Source organism: Eubalaena glacialis, chromosome 14, assembly GCF_028564815.1.
Source record: "Eubalaena glacialis isolate mEubGla1 chromosome 14, mEubGla1.1.hap2.+ XY, whole genome shotgun sequence".
Classification (NCBI taxonomy): Eukaryota; Metazoa; Chordata; class Mammalia; order Artiodactyla; family Balaenidae; genus Eubalaena; species Eubalaena glacialis.
Window position 1 is genome coordinate 36,220,665 of NC_083729.1, and position 18,856 is coordinate 36,239,520.

General features: G+C 37.3%; 1 protein-coding gene across 2 annotated transcripts in view; it reads right to left on the reverse strand.

Moving 5' to 3' along the window:
* The window catches only part of THADA (THADA armadillo repeat containing), a 318,246-nt gene that overhangs the window by 201,905 nt on the left and 97,485 nt on the right, over positions 1-18,856 (reverse strand). For both annotated transcript variants that reach the window (XM_061210468.1, XM_061210467.1), the window contains exon 26: positions 18,435-18,526. In XM_061210468.1, the coding sequence (XP_061066451.1) occupies positions 18,435-18,526 (92 nt within the window). The remainder of the gene's footprint in view (positions 1-18,434; positions 18,527-18,856) is intronic.

Here is an 18,856-nt window from a genome sequence, read left to right on the forward strand (position 1 = left end):
AGGACGTGATTGACAGGTCAGTTATTAACTTCATAAAAACACAGGCAATGTTAACTAGCAAGAATGTTTGTTCTAGCTGTTCTATCTGAAGGAAAATGAAATCCAAGATAGAATGGCTTGCTCTCTGTTTCTTTTAAGTATTTATTTTAGAACCGTGCAGTATAAAAGAATGTTTTTTCAAGTCAGTGAACTTAAGCTATTTTGCTTACTGTTCTGGAATTTAAGTATGTTGTTATAATTCTTTAGAAAACAAATGTTACATTTACTGAAGGCAAATTCCAATGGTGCACCATGATCTTTTCAACCCCTCGAAAAAATTTTATTCTTCTGAATTACTAAAATTTTTTTTAAAGTACATTAATTAATGTTTCTTCCAGTAACTAAAGTATATCAAATCACAGAATCAAAGAGCAGGGTTTCCTCCCACTGCTCTAGAAGAAGGCATGTATGTGTTTCCTGAATTGCCTATGGTAGCAAGTCTAAAATTTGCCAAAAGGAGATAAGAATAAACCGGTCTGTATTTCATTAATAATATTTTGAGGGCTTCTCTTTATTATGAATACATTCTGTTCGATCATTCACTTCAATATTACAATGCAGTACCTTTTATTTTTTTAATTCTTTCAAAAAATAACATCAGTTATATGCAGATACATGGTCAGGAAATCTTCAAAATCCACTTCTGTGTCCAAGGACTTTCATCCTTGAGGCTTAATAAAGTTAATCCCACCCCTATCCCAGTGGAAAGTAACACAAATGTCAGCCTATGTTTCTCCAACTTGAAGAGCAACTTTATAATAGATTTAAGCAACTCTATGGCAAAGAAATTCAAAACCTTGCATCTATCCAATCTATATAATCATCCTTCTATGAAATGATTTTCTTTTAAAGTAACAAGGAAGAAATACAAGGAAAAGTTGGGAAGGAAAAAAAAACCCAAATTTTGCTTTTTTGAATCAATCAGCCAGTACTTTTAAGACTGAAATTATATAAAGTTGGTATTTCCCAGCCAAATAAATGCTTATGAAGTGGACTGTGTGTTTATGTGCATGTTTGTTTATACATGTTTAATATCCTCAGGACTGAGAGTTCTTCCATGTAAACATAAGTTTTGTTAAATGCCTCTTCAATTAAATTTAAAGGCTATTTGTTATCAAAATGTTTCACTCTTAGCGAAGGCTATCATTATGAGAGCTAAATACCAAACACAAGAGCAAACCAAAAATTCCCAGAAAGTCCATCCTTGCTCATCAGTACGTTTAATGCACCAGCACCACAATCCTGTTTTCTTCAGCACTCCTACCAGCAACAATCTTTCAGAACACAGAATTCTTACGAAATAAATACTCAGCCTTAGAACATGCCCTGGCCTCCTCCACTATCCACCCCTCCCCCTTTCCCCCCGCAGGACTATATTTTCAAACTAGAATATTTGTTTTGACAGACTTCTGCTTGCTTAATTCTCTGGCAAAGGATTGCTTGTTGTGTCCCTAGCCAGTAATGAACATTTTGCCAGAAATATGCAACTTTTCGCACAACAAGAAGAGGGAATTAAAACAAAACAAAACAAAACAAAAAACTGCCGGCAGAGACTTCCAGAATTGAAGATAAAAGCAGGCACGCTGGATGAACAGAATCCTTTCCCTTAACATATCATAATTTCCTCTTGTTTTCCCTGCTTCTCGCTATCAGGAGGAAAACCTTCATTTGGCATTTTCACATACCTGCTCTACACTATATAAAGCAATGAGAAACTATTCCCTAAATCTTGGTTTCTAATTAAAGAATCACTTATCCAAATGAAAAATGTAGGTTAGCTAATCCTACTCAGAGAGTAAATCTCCAAAACAATTTCTTAATAATAGTTCATCAGGAAAATTAAAATCCATTGAACTTGTTTAATCCAGTGGAATACTTCTCTTTCATGATTTTTCCAGTTACACTGAAGGACCTCACACTCAAAAACTTAACAGTGCAACATGGCTCCACCTTCCCCCTCTGGGCTCAGAAGGGTTGGGCGGGATATCTCACACTCACAGCAGAGAGCTTAGGGTGTGGGTGAAGTGCCTCTTTCTACAACTACCCAGATTCTTGGGAGGAGTGGCCCACAGAGTAGATTTCCTGCATGGGTGGAGTCAGACACTTTCCAAAAAAACAAAACAAAACAAAATACTCATGGACCTTGAAAGGGGGGCACAGGGGAACTGACAAACATGTCCCCAAGAATATCAGACTGTCGAAATAATCTCTGCTGAGAGATCCTCTTTCTCCACACATCATTTAAACAGTGATGCCCCTAGGAGCCTATCCTCACCCGTCTGGGTTCTCTCATTCACTTTCTGGCATAAAGTACCATCTCTCACGGACGACTCCTTTGTCCAGCCCAGAGCTCATTCATATGCTCCAGACCCAGGATATTGAACTGCTTGATGAATATGTTCCACTGGATGTCCCTCAGGCATCTCAAAACAGATACAGTAACTGAACTCAGTATCTCCCCCATCCATCACCAATCTGTTTTTCCTCCTAAATCTTCACCTCTGTAAATGGCACCATCAGCCCCAGACACTGTCCCAAGCCCCAAATCTGCCATCATCTCATTATCTTTCCTCTTCTGTGGTCTCCTCATTTTTCATTAAATACTGTTAAACTGACTGTCTTAATATCTCTAATCAACATGCCCTTCTCCACTGTCCTTGCCTACCCTCTTTCTGACCTGCACTCACCTCTCACCACCCAGTTTATCCAGAGTTTCCCAAAGTGTGTTCCTTAAAACATAGTTCTTCATAAACTACTCCATAAAAAGGATTCCATAATTCAACATTTTAAGCGAGTAACTATACTGTGACTGGAAAGTCACAATACCTATCAGCATATTAGAGTCTTCAAGAAATCCTGGATTGAACAAACGTGTTCACACCAACCTTTTACCACTGTCATCTGTCCTCCTGGCTCCCTTTTCTTCCTCTACTGTTTTCTTGGCTAACTTCTACTTATCCTTCAAGCTCAGGCCCTGATTCTTATAGGAAGCCTCCTCTGACAGCAGGTACTCATCCCTACCCTGCGCTTCCAAATCTCTCCTTGCATGCCTCTATACAGAACATTCATGCCAACGGTGTGTACTTTCCTGTATGTCTCCTTCCCTTGACTGTGAGACCCTTAAAGGAAAAGACTTTGACTCATTTATCTTTCAATGCCTAGCACATTACCTGGCGTGTAGCAACGGGTGAATAAACACTGCTGAGTAAATGAATGGCAATAATAGCAAAATGTATTATCATTTACTCTATGCCAGGCACTCAATCCCCTTGCATGTATTAATTCACTTACTCCACCCCAAAGCCCTGTGAGGTGAGTGCTAGTTGTTTCCCCATTCGATACATGTGGCAACTGAGGCAGAAAGAATGAATAAGTTTTATTATTTCTCCAATATGATCTTACTTTCTTATCTCCAGCAGGGTAAATACCAGTAATTTTAATCTACTTCTTAGGAAAGAGGATGTGATAAAACCAGTGGAAAGCTGTTTGGCAGGACATTGTTACTTTTAGAAATATTGTATATTACAGAACAAAAAGCTTTGATGTAATGGAAAAATAACTGGATTAGGAGTCATATCTGAATTTGACCACCAGCTCTGCTTCATACTAGATATGAGACATGTAGCAAATTAATAATATAAATTCCAAGTGTGTTATTTAGAATGAGGACAATAATATTTACTGAGTATTCCAAACAAGGATTACATGCCATAAGTATATGAAAGTCCTTTGCAGCTTTTATGTTATAAAGTTGGGTATACTGATGCTATTACCTTCACGAACAATACAATGGGATGATATCTGACTCCCCATATACCAAGTATTTATAATTGATTACTGTATATTTTTAATTTTTATTTCCCTTGTGGATAAACTGGTCCAAATAAGTGGAAAAGTTTTCAATCTACATAGAGATTTCTACTGAAAGTTTAAAAACTTTCTACTAAATTGAACCAATCAAACTACATCTGTTTTGAGGCTCACAGTATAAACTGGGAAATAACGAAAATCACTGAGAATTAATAAAAAAAAATCTTGACAAAAGTCTTAAAAATTTCAACAAAACCATGACCAGCACAACCGACTAAATTATCTACACTGTAGAGACTGTCTACACTCTACTGTCACTAATGGAATCTTATATAATATAACCAGTGCTCTCAGCCCTACAAACTATGAACAGCTCAATAGATAAATCTCAATAAGCCTCCACATCAAACAGACTGGAAGAAATCAAAAGACCGCTGAGCTAAGCCAGACCAGGCTGATATTTTGGTTTATTGGTTAACTGTTATGTTTGGAAAGGCATAAAGCTTAATTGCGAGGCTTGAGGTGTATGTCAAAAATGCCTGATTTAAGTAGAAATTCTGATCATAGCATCTGTCACTAGTTAAAATACATGGAGCTCTTTATCCAGGATGTTTTTTGTTGTTTATATTTTCAATAAATGAAAATAACCCAGTCACATGGTGACTAAATATGAATCATTGTTTCAGCATTTTGAGAAGGGTTTTTAAATCCCAGGTGTAAATTAGGGAGTAACACTGTTGTTAATCCAAGCCATGTGAAAGTTAAAAAGGCGGGAAATCTGGTTTAGTTTATGACTTCTTGTGGTATTAACCATAGGTTTCTCACAAATATTAATGAATACAACACTTTGAAACACTATATGGAAAAGTGAAATCCAGTGGTGTTATTTGGATATTTTTACCATTTTCTACTGAATAACTAACTCCATTTGGCTGAACAAGCAACAAAAGTAAACATTTCTTAAAGGCCCTAGGAGAAATAATTTCTTCTAGCAAAGGTCCAGTAAAGGTTTCAGTAAAAAAACAGAAAATGAGGTCTTCATCACTGCCTTGCCCTCGTTTTCACTGCTACCAAAGCTACTCAGCTATACCTAACCAATCTGTATTTACACAGTGCTTTAGGATATATATCAAACTTAAAATACAATCCCTCCCCTTAAGAATTTGGAATTGATTTGAGAGTACCTAACTATTTCAGAAGAAGCAGTACCAACACAAGAAAGAGATGGCACACATCACTTGGGGTACACCAGGAAGAGGCCTAAGGAAATGGAGACCAGTGAGTGCTGGGATGACCAGTTTATTCGTTCAGTTAATTTAAAAACAATTCTCACTGAAAGAGAGCCTCCTATACACCAAGCATCACTACACCAGGCCCTTCATGAGCATTACCATGCTTACTCCTCACAGCAACTTGGGAGGCAGATCCGAGTATCATCCCCAGTATACGATGATGCTGAGATAAAGAAAGTGAGGCTCAAGGGACTAAACTTGCCCAAAGTCAGAGCCAGAAGTTAAATCTAGAGCTGCCTAACTCAACATGCATTTTCTCAGCAACATCAATAGATCATTTCTTTGCCTCCTATGTGAGGCAGACCCTTTACAAGGTACTGGGGCCAAAACGGGCACCAGACACAGGCCCTGCTCTCAAGGAAGCCATAGTCAGGTCAGGGAAAACTTCCTAGAGGAAAAAAGATTCAGGTTGAATCTCAAAGGATGGGAAAAATCAGCATACAATAAGTAGATGAGAAGGGACAAGCATTTTAGGAGCAGAAAAAGCATGAATAAAAGCAACAAAAAGGAAAATCTCAAAGGAATGGTACACAGATTAGCTTGATTAGAGTATATGTATTTGTTGGTAGAAGTTTAATAAATATTTGTGGGTTTGACTAACAGGAGATAAGGTGAAAAGGGCAGGTTCAAATTATATAGGGCCCTGAAAGCTAAGCTGAAGAAAATACAATTAACCAACAAATAATGTGGGCAAATGTTCAACCTTATTAGTAAGAAAAGCAATATAAATTGAAACAACACGGTAATTCCCCCCCCCCACATTCTTTTAAATTTGCATTAAAAAAAGAATAATACCCACTACTAGAAAGATTATATGTGCTGGCAAATTTGTAAATTGATATCTTATTTAAAAGAAGTCTGGCTATCAGTTTCATGGAATGTTTATATTCCTTAACTCTACTTCCATTTCTGATCATTTATCCCAAAGAAATAATCCAAAAAACATGGGCGAAGCTAAAATGTATGAGGTTATTCCCTGTACCACTTTGCATAGTGTGGAAAAATAAGATGGACTGTAAATGCTCAATGGTAGAGAGTTGGTTAAAACAAAACAAAAAAAGGTTTAACAAAAAGCACAAAGGGGACTTCCCTGGTGGCGCAGTGGTTGAGAATCCACCTGCCAATGCAGGAGACACGGGTTTGAGCCCTGGTCCGGGAAGATCCCACATGCTGCGGAGCAACTGAGCCCGTGCGCCACAACTACTGAGCCTGCGCTCTAGAGCCTGCGAGCCACAACTACTGAAGCCCGTGCACCTAGAGCCCACGCTCCGCGACAAGAGAAGTCACCGCAATGAGAAGCCCGCTTGCCGCAACTAGAGAACGTCCACGTGCAGCAGCGAAGACCCAACGCAGCCAAACATAAATAAATAAATAAATTAAAAAAAAAAAAAAAGCACAAAGACTAATCAAAGGGGCAGAGACCTTAGACCATGGGCAACAGGGAACTAATGAAAATTCCTGAGTAAGAAGGTGACAAGAGGAAACTTTTTCAAGATTAATTTATCAAGAAATCTGACAATATATAAAAAGAATCTGAAGACTAGTTATATTACTTTGTTGCCAAGAAATCACACCAAGGAGAATCCATCCATAAGAAATAACCCTACATGTTAAAACACTTCCTAAAATAAAGATACTCACCACACCATTATTAAAAATATTTTAAAAACTAGGGGAAAACTAAATATTTAATAGTAAGAGAATTATTAAGTTAACCATGATTTGTCCATCATAAGGAATGTTACTTAAAAATGCTAGAGGGACTTCCCTGGTGGCGCAGTGGTTAAGAATCCACCTGCCAATGCAGGAGACACGGGTTCGAGCCCTGGTCTGGGAAGATCTCACATGCCACGGAGCAACTAAGCCCGTGCGCCATAGCTACTGAGCCCGCGTGCCATAACTACTGAAGCCCGTGCACCTAGAGCCCGTGCTATGCAATAAGAGAAGCCACTGCAATGAGAAGCGCACCGCAATGAAGAGAAGCCCCCACTCGCTGCAACTAGAGAAAGCCCACGCACAGCAAGGAAGACCCAACACAGCCAAAAAAATAAATAAATTAATTAAAAAAAAATGCTAGAAAGAGTGGTATTGTACACAAAACCAAGAAAAATCATTACATTTAAATTTAATTAGGGGTGGGGGCAAGAAGAGATTTCCAGAGAAAGAAACCTCCATAGAAAATGCCATGAATCCCCTGGAATTCAATTTTCATGGGTGAACCAACCAGTTTGGCAGTGCATGGCAGCACAATGTTGAAGGCAGTCAGGGCTGAAAACATGAAGGAAAAGAACAAGCAAGTATTTGAGAATGATATGTCCATCTGTAGAAAGGGCTACAACTTATAAATGATCATCTGGCAATTGAAATACGTTTTCCAAAGACATAAATATTATAAATGGTGGCACTGCAGATAACCCACAGAAAATATATTTACTTCCCCTTTGAAACACTATACTTTTACAATGATAAAATGTTAAAGCCTATGTTATTGCAGTATTAGTAACTAATCGAAGCAAGAGAACACCATTGAAAGAGAAGTTCTCCTTCATTTCCCTAAAATGTTGACGCTTAAGGAAAATTAAGTTGGCTTAATTAAAAGCAGAAAGGAGACAGAGATGATGACTTGTGGTGTGTTTCTGGGAAAAAGGGGGCGTTCACCACCGTCAGAGGCCAGTGACACTGTTTTATTAGTACAGAGAATTTCATTTCCAAATACAGATGGGGGAGGCATATCACTAATACTGCCCTCTTGTTTACTGGTCATGATCTGAATCATTGCTTGTCCCACAGATAGAACAAAGGCAAGATAAAGAAATGGTCGCATGAGTCTTTCCCGCCTAAATGGTAGAAGAACTGGGATGGGAAGGAGGAAGGGTCTAGAAAGGATGAGTGTGTGAAGAGTGTGAGCTCTGCAGAGGCGCACTTACGCAGTGGCAGGGAAGAGAGGAAATGGGAGGAGTGGCACATGCAGGCTCTCCCCCCAAGAGAGAGGAAAGGAGCTAACAGAGTACTCATGGCTTTCCACCTTGCATTACAGTTGAGTTCAAGTCTTAGCTCACTTCTTCCACTATTCTTCAAATACATAGACCATATTTTATAAATGTCTATACTCCTCTCAGTGCTCAGTCTTGAACGTAGTAAGCATGTTTGTTGAATAAATGATGAAGAAAAAAAATGTTAGACCATCTAAACAGACCACCAACTATAAAAATGAAACCAGTGGCCTAGAAGGAGGGCTTGGATTGTAGGAGGTGAAAATGGGGATCAAGTGAATTAAAGGGAGGAAGTGTGTAATTGACCATTTATATGTATCTAAATCAGTTGTTCACAAGAGTCATCATAGAGATAAACAGAAGAAAGACAAAGATGTATTAGGAACAATGGATGGCTCTAGGAATGTGTTTATAGAGTAGAAAATTCTAGACCTCCAAGATTTAGCACCTGGATCAGACTTATTGATCCTTGTCAAATGTAGCCAGTCTGACCCCATCTTCTGCTGAGCCGGGCTGGTCTGCCCTGACCTAGACAGACCCTTGTTCCACTTCTATAAAGGCAGTTTGTACAGAATAAAATGCTTACAGTTTGGAAAGACAGAAAAGAAAAAAACCTGGCAGATAGAGAAAGAGAGATTGTTCAAGACAGTTGGCCTAATTTGAATTCAGAGGCCCCAACATTAAAATACTATGCTCAATTTAAATAGAATAGGGATTTTTGGTTAATAAATTAAAATAATTAAGTACCAATTCCAATAAACTTAGAAAGATCATTTGACTTCACAGCATTTGGCCCTACAATAACAAAATCAATGTTGTAATATACATCGGTCAAATTCCAAAGTGAATTAGAGTTTATAATAAAAAACAATGTTAACATTCTGTTAGCTTGTTAGAGATTAGCTATGAATCAGGGAGATATTTCATATTGCAGAGCAGCATTTTCTGACTTAGAAAGTCATTGTATTTTATTCAGCATCTCTATTATAAAGCTCTACAAAACTTTTTTCATGTGTGAAGACAAAACTTTGTTCCTGAGCGAAAATTTTATAATGAAGGCTTGCCTTCAGAAGTGAATTATACAGAACCACATATCCAGACACTTTTACTACGTCATATCTTTTAAAAATTATATGGAGGAATTGTACAAATAAAGGAAAAAAATACACTTTCCTATTAGGCTAAAATACTACATATATTATTATTTATCTTCCTAACATTTTCAGAGCTTTTGAGATAGCCTAGAAGAATGTAGCAGCAGACATCATTAGTCACCTAACAAAAATCCATTCCCTCATCCCATCCTTCCTTTAACAGTATTTGACTTTGGTTGGGTATTCACCCTTCTCTGAGTAGTCATATGCTTCAGGGAGGGCTGACACCAACCCCAGATCCAACTGGAGAATCCTATTTAGTCTAAGCTAATTATGGTGGATCCATTTCCCTTGTCAGGGATAAGTTGGGGCATACTAAGATGTTAACTCTGCCAAAAAGATGTTAAGGAAAGTCTGTAGAGTGTGGAGTTGACAGCATGGGAACACATACAAGAGGTGGTGCTGTCATTCTTAAAAAGAAATAGGGATGCCACAAGGCCACTGAATATTGCATCTACTACATCTAGATGTGATGGCTGGAACTGTGGCCATCTTGAAACCATGAAGGACGCTTGCCTGAGGCCAATGCCTTCACATCCAGGACGGCACAGCAAAAAACTGAAAGAACCTGGGTCTCTGATGACGTTATCAACCTGGAACGAATCAATCCCCCTTAAAACTTCTTGGTTATACGTGAGAAAATAACTTTTCCTTATTGTTTAAATTTTGATTTGGGTTTTCTGCTACTTGCAGCCAAAAGCATTCTAACTGCTTCAAGTCTGAATTATTTCAAGCCTCTGTTTAAATATTAACAAATGGAGCTGTTATTTGGGAGATGAAGGACAACGACAGGGTATGCTGCTAGCAAGACATACAGACCAAAGGTATAGAACTCAGCCATCCTAGTAGATCCTAAGGCCTTACCTATTATATTTCAAAGCTGGTTACTGTTCTGTTCCCCTCTCCCTACCTGCCTTTCCAACAAACACACACACACACACACACACACACACACACACACACACAGAGATACATACATCACACCCTGATGGGCTTGGTACTGACCTTGCTGATCAGTTCATCAACCAGGGTGTAGGCCCTATTTCCCCCATTATCAATGATCAAGGCTTTGGGAAAATGGACGTTATCTTCTTCTGACAAAATGGTAGAAGAAACTGATTTAGGATATAAAGTTCATTCTCCCAAAGAGGCACTTTATTTATGTATTTTTAATTTTTAAAATAAATTTATTTATTTATTTTTGTCCGCGTTGGGTCTTCGTTGCTGCACATGGGCTTTCTCTAGTTGTGGCGAGTGGGGGCTACTCTTTGTTGTGGTGCGCAGGCTTTTCATTGAGGTAGCTTCTCTTGTTGCGGAGCATGGGCTCTAGGCATGTGGGCTTCAGTAGTTGTGATGCGCGGGCTCAGTAGTTGTGGCTCGCGGGCTCTAGAGCGCAGGCTCAGTAGTTGTGGCGCACGGGCTTAGTTGCTCTAAGGCATGTGGGATCTTCCTGGACCAGGGCTTGAACGTGTGTCCCCCTGCATTGGCAGGCAGATTCTCAACCACTGTGCCACCAGGGAAGTCCCCAAAGAGGCACTTTAAATATAAGATTTTAAAAGGTCTAAAATTATGAAATTTTCATTGATTCATATTTATTTACCACCTACTATATGCCAGGATACCATTTTAAATTTATATCTGGTGGACTTCCCCAGATATAAATTCCCCAGATATAAGTTCTTTAACTTGGGGAAATACTGCATGTTATATCCCACTCTTGAAGAGTCACAAAAACCACTGTAGCATATTAAATGTTCTGAGAAGTCCTGTCATAAAGAAATTTTTATTTAATCCAGCATTTCCAAAACTTACTTGACTTTATAATTTACTTTTCCCTAAATATCTTTTTAATATCTTAAGGAAGCTAGTAATCCTTAAAACATAAGGCATATTCCCCTCTAATATAGCCACTACTCAATTTAGAAGTAACAAAAAGAATAAATGCTGGAAAAAAACCATACCAAGCTGGATCCGAGCTTTAATAATCTACAGAGAGTATCAGTTATTCCTAAGTAACTTTCTTCCAGGGTCTTGCATCATATTCTCCAATACTACCAGCGGGGGACACAGAATGCAATCACTTCTCAACTGATTCCTAAAACAATGCCTTTATCATGGAATACTCCAATACTAAAACTTATAAATGATTCATAATGTTGTGTAAAATTCAAACCAGTCTCCTTGGCTTATTTGTTTTACTCATTGATATAGCCCCAGAACATCGTTCAGTGCTTACACAGAATAGATGGTCAGTGAATCCTTGGCTCTAGAAATAAATGACTAAATGGATGAACGGATGAATATTTCCATCATGTGCTTTCAGTCCTGGTCTGGTTTATCTTCTAACTTTCTCAGACATATACAACATGTGTTCCAACCTCGATATCTTTGTTCATGCCTATATAACCTTATATGCAACATCCTCGTCTTTACCCATTCAAATCCACCCATTTTTTCAAATCCAGATTAAGCCTGACTCCTGCACGAAGCCCGACCTCATCCTCCTCTGACCCCCTCATCCCCTGACAATATCAGAGTTTGATACTCATTTTTCCTAAGCTAGCTCACATGTTGGTCTTCTCTCTCAGTAAATGATAAAATCCTTGAAATCCAAGACCATGTCATAAACTACTTTTGTACATATTAGAGTGGCAAGGCACATAGTAAATATTCAATGAAAAAATGTTATTGATTGTATTTTATCAAAAGTTTGGTGTGTAACAAGAATAGTTCAAAATTCCTGGAATTCCTAAACTATCCATTACTAAAATCAACAGTTATAAGGACCAAGTTCTGAATAAAGAAGAAATATTATCCAAGTTCTAAAGAAACTGTTCCCTCTGGTTTTAACCTCTTTGACTCCATTTTCTCATTTGGAAAAGAGCTCTGTGGTATTTCTCTACAGGTATTGAATGAGCAACAAATACTGCTTGTAAAACCCCTGATAAATGAAGATTTTATCTTAGAGTCCTGGAAGAAATCCTGACATCCTAAATTATGTAATCCTGGTATTACATTATATTAGTCTGGTTCATATAAAATGTAAGCTACAAAAATACCAAAGCTAAGAAAAAATATTTACTCATGCTTTTACTGAGATGCAGAAAGAGGATGCACGCATTGCCAAAATTCCATAGAACATGCTCAAACTAAAGCAACAATGCCTTAGTTATTAAAGAAGGCAATGGCCTGAAGCAGTACTTAGGAACAAAGATTACTTCGTCCCCGCAAGAGTCAATATTTAAGAACACAATGACTAATTCCCACTTCAAGTTCATGAACATATTTCTTTTTAAGAGCTTCTTTTTGGTTAAAATTTTTATTTGTGGTTTTCCTACCTGTGATCCATGAACCTAAGAATGAACAAAAACTTGAAACATGAAACTCTCCAGTAGGCCAAAGTGTCAGAATAGACTTAATTCTGATTTTAAGAACTTCTCAACAAGGGTTACACAAGACTTGTACTTAACTTCTCAGTCTCCAAGAATACACATTTACCTACTCTGCCTAAAGAACCAGATCGAATGTTCTGTAAACAACTGTGGAAGACGCATGAATGATACCTCCAGACCGTATCAAAACACTGGGGCTCTTAGCTTAATTTCAAATTATTTGAATCCAAACTAGTATTATTGTTGCTAATAGAAACTCCATTTATAAATAATCAGCTAAAATTTTTAAATGTTGTAGTTGAGCTTACTGTGAGCTAAAAGTAACCATTAACTTTATTTCTAGCACTAGCTGTGTGACCTTGAGCACCTCAATTTTCACATCTGCAAAATGAGAATGGGACTGGATGGCTACTTATGTCCTCTCAAATATAAAAACTAATATAATAATAACAGTTATTATTATAATCATTATTAAATATATGAATGAAAATTATAAGCAGAGATTTGGAAAAACATTAGGTTAAGCCTAGAAGACATCATACAGTAGACAAAGATTATCACAAAACCCCCAAATCCTCTCCCCATAGCACCAAACTATCATCAAATACCAGAGTTTTATAGAGGTAAATAAATGGCTTACTGGCCACACTGATATCCTATTGGGGGTAATAAAAAGGTCTTAAAATCAACTTGCCACATGGGACATGTGAGAGTCCCGGCTCCACACTGAGACTTTGGTGAAGCGCCTCATTTCCCACAGTCTCAGGATGTAAAATCTAAAGCCACACTCTCAAAAGTGACTCACTGCTCATAAGGGGCTGTGTGTGCTGGTGGGTAAATCCGCATGTGCTCTGCAGATGTAGCTGGATTTGGGTTCTAGTTCTACCACTTTCTGGCTGTATGACCTCGGGCAAATAACTCAATCTCACCAACCCTAGTTTATTCCTGTGTGAAATTAGAATGACTCTATCCACTCTGCAGGGCTGTGATGAAGGCTAAAATAGACACTTATAAAGAATTTGGCACATGCCAAGCACGCAAATAGGTGCTAAGGATATGCCATCTCCCTTCACAACTTCTCCATTCCTTTTACACGAGTGGAACAGAGACTCTAGCACCGCAGGTAACTGCCATATTCTTCATTAGACTGTCAGTTTCCCTAGGGCCAAGAGTATGTCTGATTCATCTTTGGATCCCAGTGCCCAGCAGAGGGCCCAGAGTGAAAATGCAATATAAATGCTTGCTAAATGGAGAAGACGAGAACCCATTGGGTCTGAGGATGTTAAGGTTATCCTGGCCACAGTCAAAAGAAAATTCTGATCTTCAGTTTGGCCAAACAGGCACTTGCTACAAACTACTATGTAGTTCAAAGCAAATAAGCTATTCTGAATTCTAATAATTACATTCTCTAAAATTTAAAAACCTAGTTGTCCTACAGCTCCCAATTTTAGTTTTGAGAATCCAATTCTTTCCTAAACAATGGAGTGGGTAACCACACAAACTTGTGGAATCTCTTTTCCTAGAAAACATGAAGAACAGGAGAGAAGCCAATCTGTCTGGAAACTGCTTCAAAATCTGTCTCTAAGCAGGGGCTAGACTAGACTAGATGTCCCTCAGAGGATCCTTCCAGACTCACACCACTAAGACGTTAAGGGAAATAACTAAAGCAATTCTCTGTTATTTGTACCCTGGAAAATAAAACAAATACAATTTATCATCTCCTAACATAGTCATTAGAAATAATTTTACTTGGACCTGGTGATCGTTTTACAAACATTTTCCTCTTAAACTGTATTAAATCATCCTAAGCTATTAATTTGAATATGAGCTCTCTCTAACAAGACAGAATTGAGATTGTACTTAACACTGAAAACAAGATTATTCTTCTTTTGTTCCTCTTTTTCAACCTACCTGTTTCCATGTACCCCAAATCTACTCATCCCCAAAGCTATATAAGAAACACAGTCCCCCCAAGTGCTCCACTCAACTCTCCCACTAGTGAATTTCTAACGCAGCCATTATTCAGACCACATTGTGCAGCTGATTACTGTATGTTGTCTTCTATTTGTATCTGCTTCACAACAGATGACATTTCTCGTTTCCCTAGCTGAAACGTAAGCTCCTTGAACGAGGTCCACCTTTTGTATTTCTCATGGACTCCTCTACCATGTCAATATTGAGTTCATGACAAATGCTTACGAATTCTTATTGGCTGACTGATTTAAAATGAAGAGAGAACAAGAGCTATAGAACACTCAGTACACTGAGCACCTGTATGAAGCTTTGGCAAAGTCTAAAATAAAGCTTTTCAGACTACTACATGTATATTGATACTTGTCCTTTACCTGGGAATAGAACAGTTGAAGGTTAATACAAAAAGGGGCTAAAGGGAAAGACCTAGAGTTAAAGATCACACTGGTTTAGCTCCTGCCCTGTAAGGAATGAGGAACTACCAAGGTGAGCCCACTCACAGTGCAGATGGAGGCTATTTTGGAATGCCCAGCACACTCCCCACATCACAGAGCTGAGTAGCTTCTGATTCTATCAATACAAAGGATCAATTACTCATTCTGTCGGGCCAAGTCAGTCCGGGGGTAATAAATAGAAAGGAAAGGAGCTTTAGAAAATTTAAATGTAATACCATTATTTAAAACAAACAAGTGAAACATGTTTTCTCATTCTTCATAATCCAAAAGACACATCGAGAACAAGGCTAGTGAGCTCTAGAGTCCAATCATTTCAAGCATACTCTATATACTTATAAATGGGGATGCAGAACCTCTGCTCCTTTCTTTATACATGAAACGGGAACTTCTTGTCCCTACTACCAAGCAGGTACTGTTCTAGGCACTGGGAACATAGCAGTTTACCAAACTCATAATTCTAGTAACAATTACGTAAAGCCTAGCTTAGTATTTGATAGAAATAAAGAGACTTCAAGGATAGTCCAAATCTCTTATCTTAGAGGAGAAAACCAAGGCCCAGAGAGGTTAACTAACTTGTTTCAGTTGGTTATGGCGGGTCTATGGCAACAAAGCCAGGAGTAGAAACCAGATTTCTCATCTCTCATCTAGTAACAAAATTTGCTTATTCAGTAAGCAAGTATTTCTGGCCATTACATGCCAGACACTATGCTAGGTAGGCACCAGGCATACAAAAATAAGGATAAGATACTGACCCTGTACTCCAAAAGCACAGGGGAACTGTAAGACAATGAGATGAATACAATAATAGAAGTGGTAACAGAGAAAAAGCAAACTACATCTCTAATTGCATAGGACTTTCAATATTTTAAAGGAAAATGAACTGTTACTAGTTTGTTTTATTCTCCCTATAGCCCTATGAGTACAGAACACAGATCTTATTATTCCTGGTCTATAGATGGAGAAATTGAAGTGCAAAGCGGGTAAGGGAGTCTATTAAGGTCATCTCCAGTGGTAGCAAAATGCTTAGAAACCAAGTCTGTTTACTCCAGGATAGACTATTTTTCCACTAGATGGGAAAGGCAGATGTTCTTTTTCTGTCCAGTTCCCTTCTGATCAAGAGCACACATTTGCAAGACTGTGAGCAGAACCATCTGTGGCTGTGAAAGTAGACTTCACTGGCCTATGAGGTCTCATTGGCTGAGTTTAGTTATTCAATGGTTGAGTAACCAACCAATAAGACATCATTATTACTAGCATTCTTACAGTGCCCATGATACATACACAGAATAGAAGCAAAAGGCTCTGCCCACAGGGAGTTAATATTGTAGCAGACAGGTAATATAAACATTTCACCCAAAAGTGACATAATTAAACAAACTACAGCTAGAAGAATCATTACAAATAATGGCAAGTTTAAGACACTAAAGGTTTTGCAGAGCAAACCTAGTGGGTGCTGCTGAGAAATATACTCTTTAAGGGTTAAACAAAGAACAGAAGCCTTGTATATATAATGATATATACCAACCTTCAGGTTATTGAAATAAAAACTCTTACCAAAAATGCTTATCACATTAAAAATAATTAACTTTTTAATACCTTCATTTCACTTTTCAGCTTTATTCAAGACAATTATATGAATATTCTATTTCCCTCTTTCTAGGAAAGTTATATATTTTGTAACCTTTCCTATTTAAGAGGAATGAATTTATAATGGAGGTTCACATCAGCAAGCTGTGGCAAAGAGATTACAACAGTGTGGTTTCATTGTGCTATTCTTCCACCCTCCTTCAGATGCAACCTACATAAAATGAATCTGATCATTTTCTCCAGTATAAAGTAAAATTTGTATACACATCCAAGAATCACTCACTTCATAAAAAGTAAAAGGGAAAAAAAGCATTTCTTCATTTTCGAGTTCAGTTTTAAACATTAATTTCACTTGTTTGATAACCTCATATTTTATTTATGCACTATTTATCATGGCCTTATAATATGACCAAACTGTTTTAAACCTCAGCACTTTATTGAATTATAAACAAAATAAGCAAAGCTAAAAAGAAACAAATATTAGTGATTTCAAACTAGTGACAGGAAGAATTTATTTAGGAACCAGCTAAATAGTAAAAATTACAATCAACCTTTCAAAGGAATAATGTTACCATTATTAGAAATACAACTCAGCTAAAAAAAAAACTCTCTAGTATTTCCTTAGTATACTCAAGGAATTCACACTTACAGCCAACTGCTTTCCATTTAAATATTTATTGAATTTTATAGGGTGATAAATAGCAATTTAAATAACAATGCAGAACTACCAGTAGATTTCATTAGATTTACCAACAGTGCATCACAAAATTATTTCATGATATTTTCTCATTCCTAAGACTTAGTTCCATCACAAGAAAATATATTTTAATAAACAAGAGCTTAAAACCTGACTTAAAAGTGTGATCATCAACTTTTTTAGGCAGGAGAGGAATAGGGCCTGATTTATCTCTAGAGCATCAAGAGAAAGACCACTGGGCCAAATCAGATATAGTAAATCAAGTTAAGAAATGATTAAGCATGCAGCGACAGTGACATCTAGTGTTAACAACTGCAAGCCACTAGACTAACACTAAACCCTCCTAAGTGCTAAAGAAACAGCTATTCAAAGCTTCTCTTCTTTAAAAACCAACAAACAGAACTGTGCATTGTATCTAAAAATTACTCATAATCAAAATATTTCAGTAAGATTTTTTCCCAGACGTTAAAAAAAACCTTAAGAGGAAAATGTCTTAGAGAGTAAACATAACACCGAAGACCTAAAAGTAAAAAGCATTGTTTATTCTGTGTGACCAACATCCGTAACTGCTCCCCTTGGTTAGAGGTTAATGTAAAAGTAATCTGGGACATGTCCCGATGAGTGTACTATAAATATTTAAACTTCCAGTTACTATAAAAGCAAAGATATTGCACAAGCTAGTAAGTGATGACACATCAAGAAAAAGCAATATAGGACATTTCAGGAATACGTGAAGAAGATGTAAATCAAAAACAAAACAAAACAAAAAAACGAACTTTAGCTGTTGCACTGAGAAACAAGCTCTACATTTCGGCCCTTGCTACTCTGATATATATTTTTTTGCTGCTTTGAAAGGTTCACTTATTAAACAGTAGATATTTTTGCCCAAGGGCTTAGAATTTGGCAGCATAGGTTAATTTACCATAGTATTTTTATAGTTTTATGCTCTAGATGAATCTATAAAAGTAAGCAAAATTCCAAAAATTATTTTTGGCCAGGACAATATTTTATAAAAAAGTAAAGTTAGCATTAGATGAAGCTTACCTATTTTTTTTGGAAAGTTCATCCTTTCCCCTTTTAACTCCAAATATTCTTGTGATCAATGTACTGAAGAGAAGTGTGGATGAATTTCTCACCTAATGTAAAAATAGACACACAACAAAGGTTAAGAAATATTCATGGTGTGAAACCAACATTTACAATGTTCAAACTAGACATTCAAAATCATTACCCGATTGCCTAGTGTGGGGCTAAAGAAGATGTGGTTTATGTCCATAAAGGAAGACAATTTTCAATAACTTTATAGTAATTACCTCAATGACTTCCTCTTAAACTGAGCTCTACAATCCAACCACATGCACACAACACAGCTTTTTCCTATACTTCTAATATTACCAGCAACTGTTTTCATTATCTCTTTGTACTTGTATCATTAAATAACACTTAAAAAGAAACAATAAATTCAT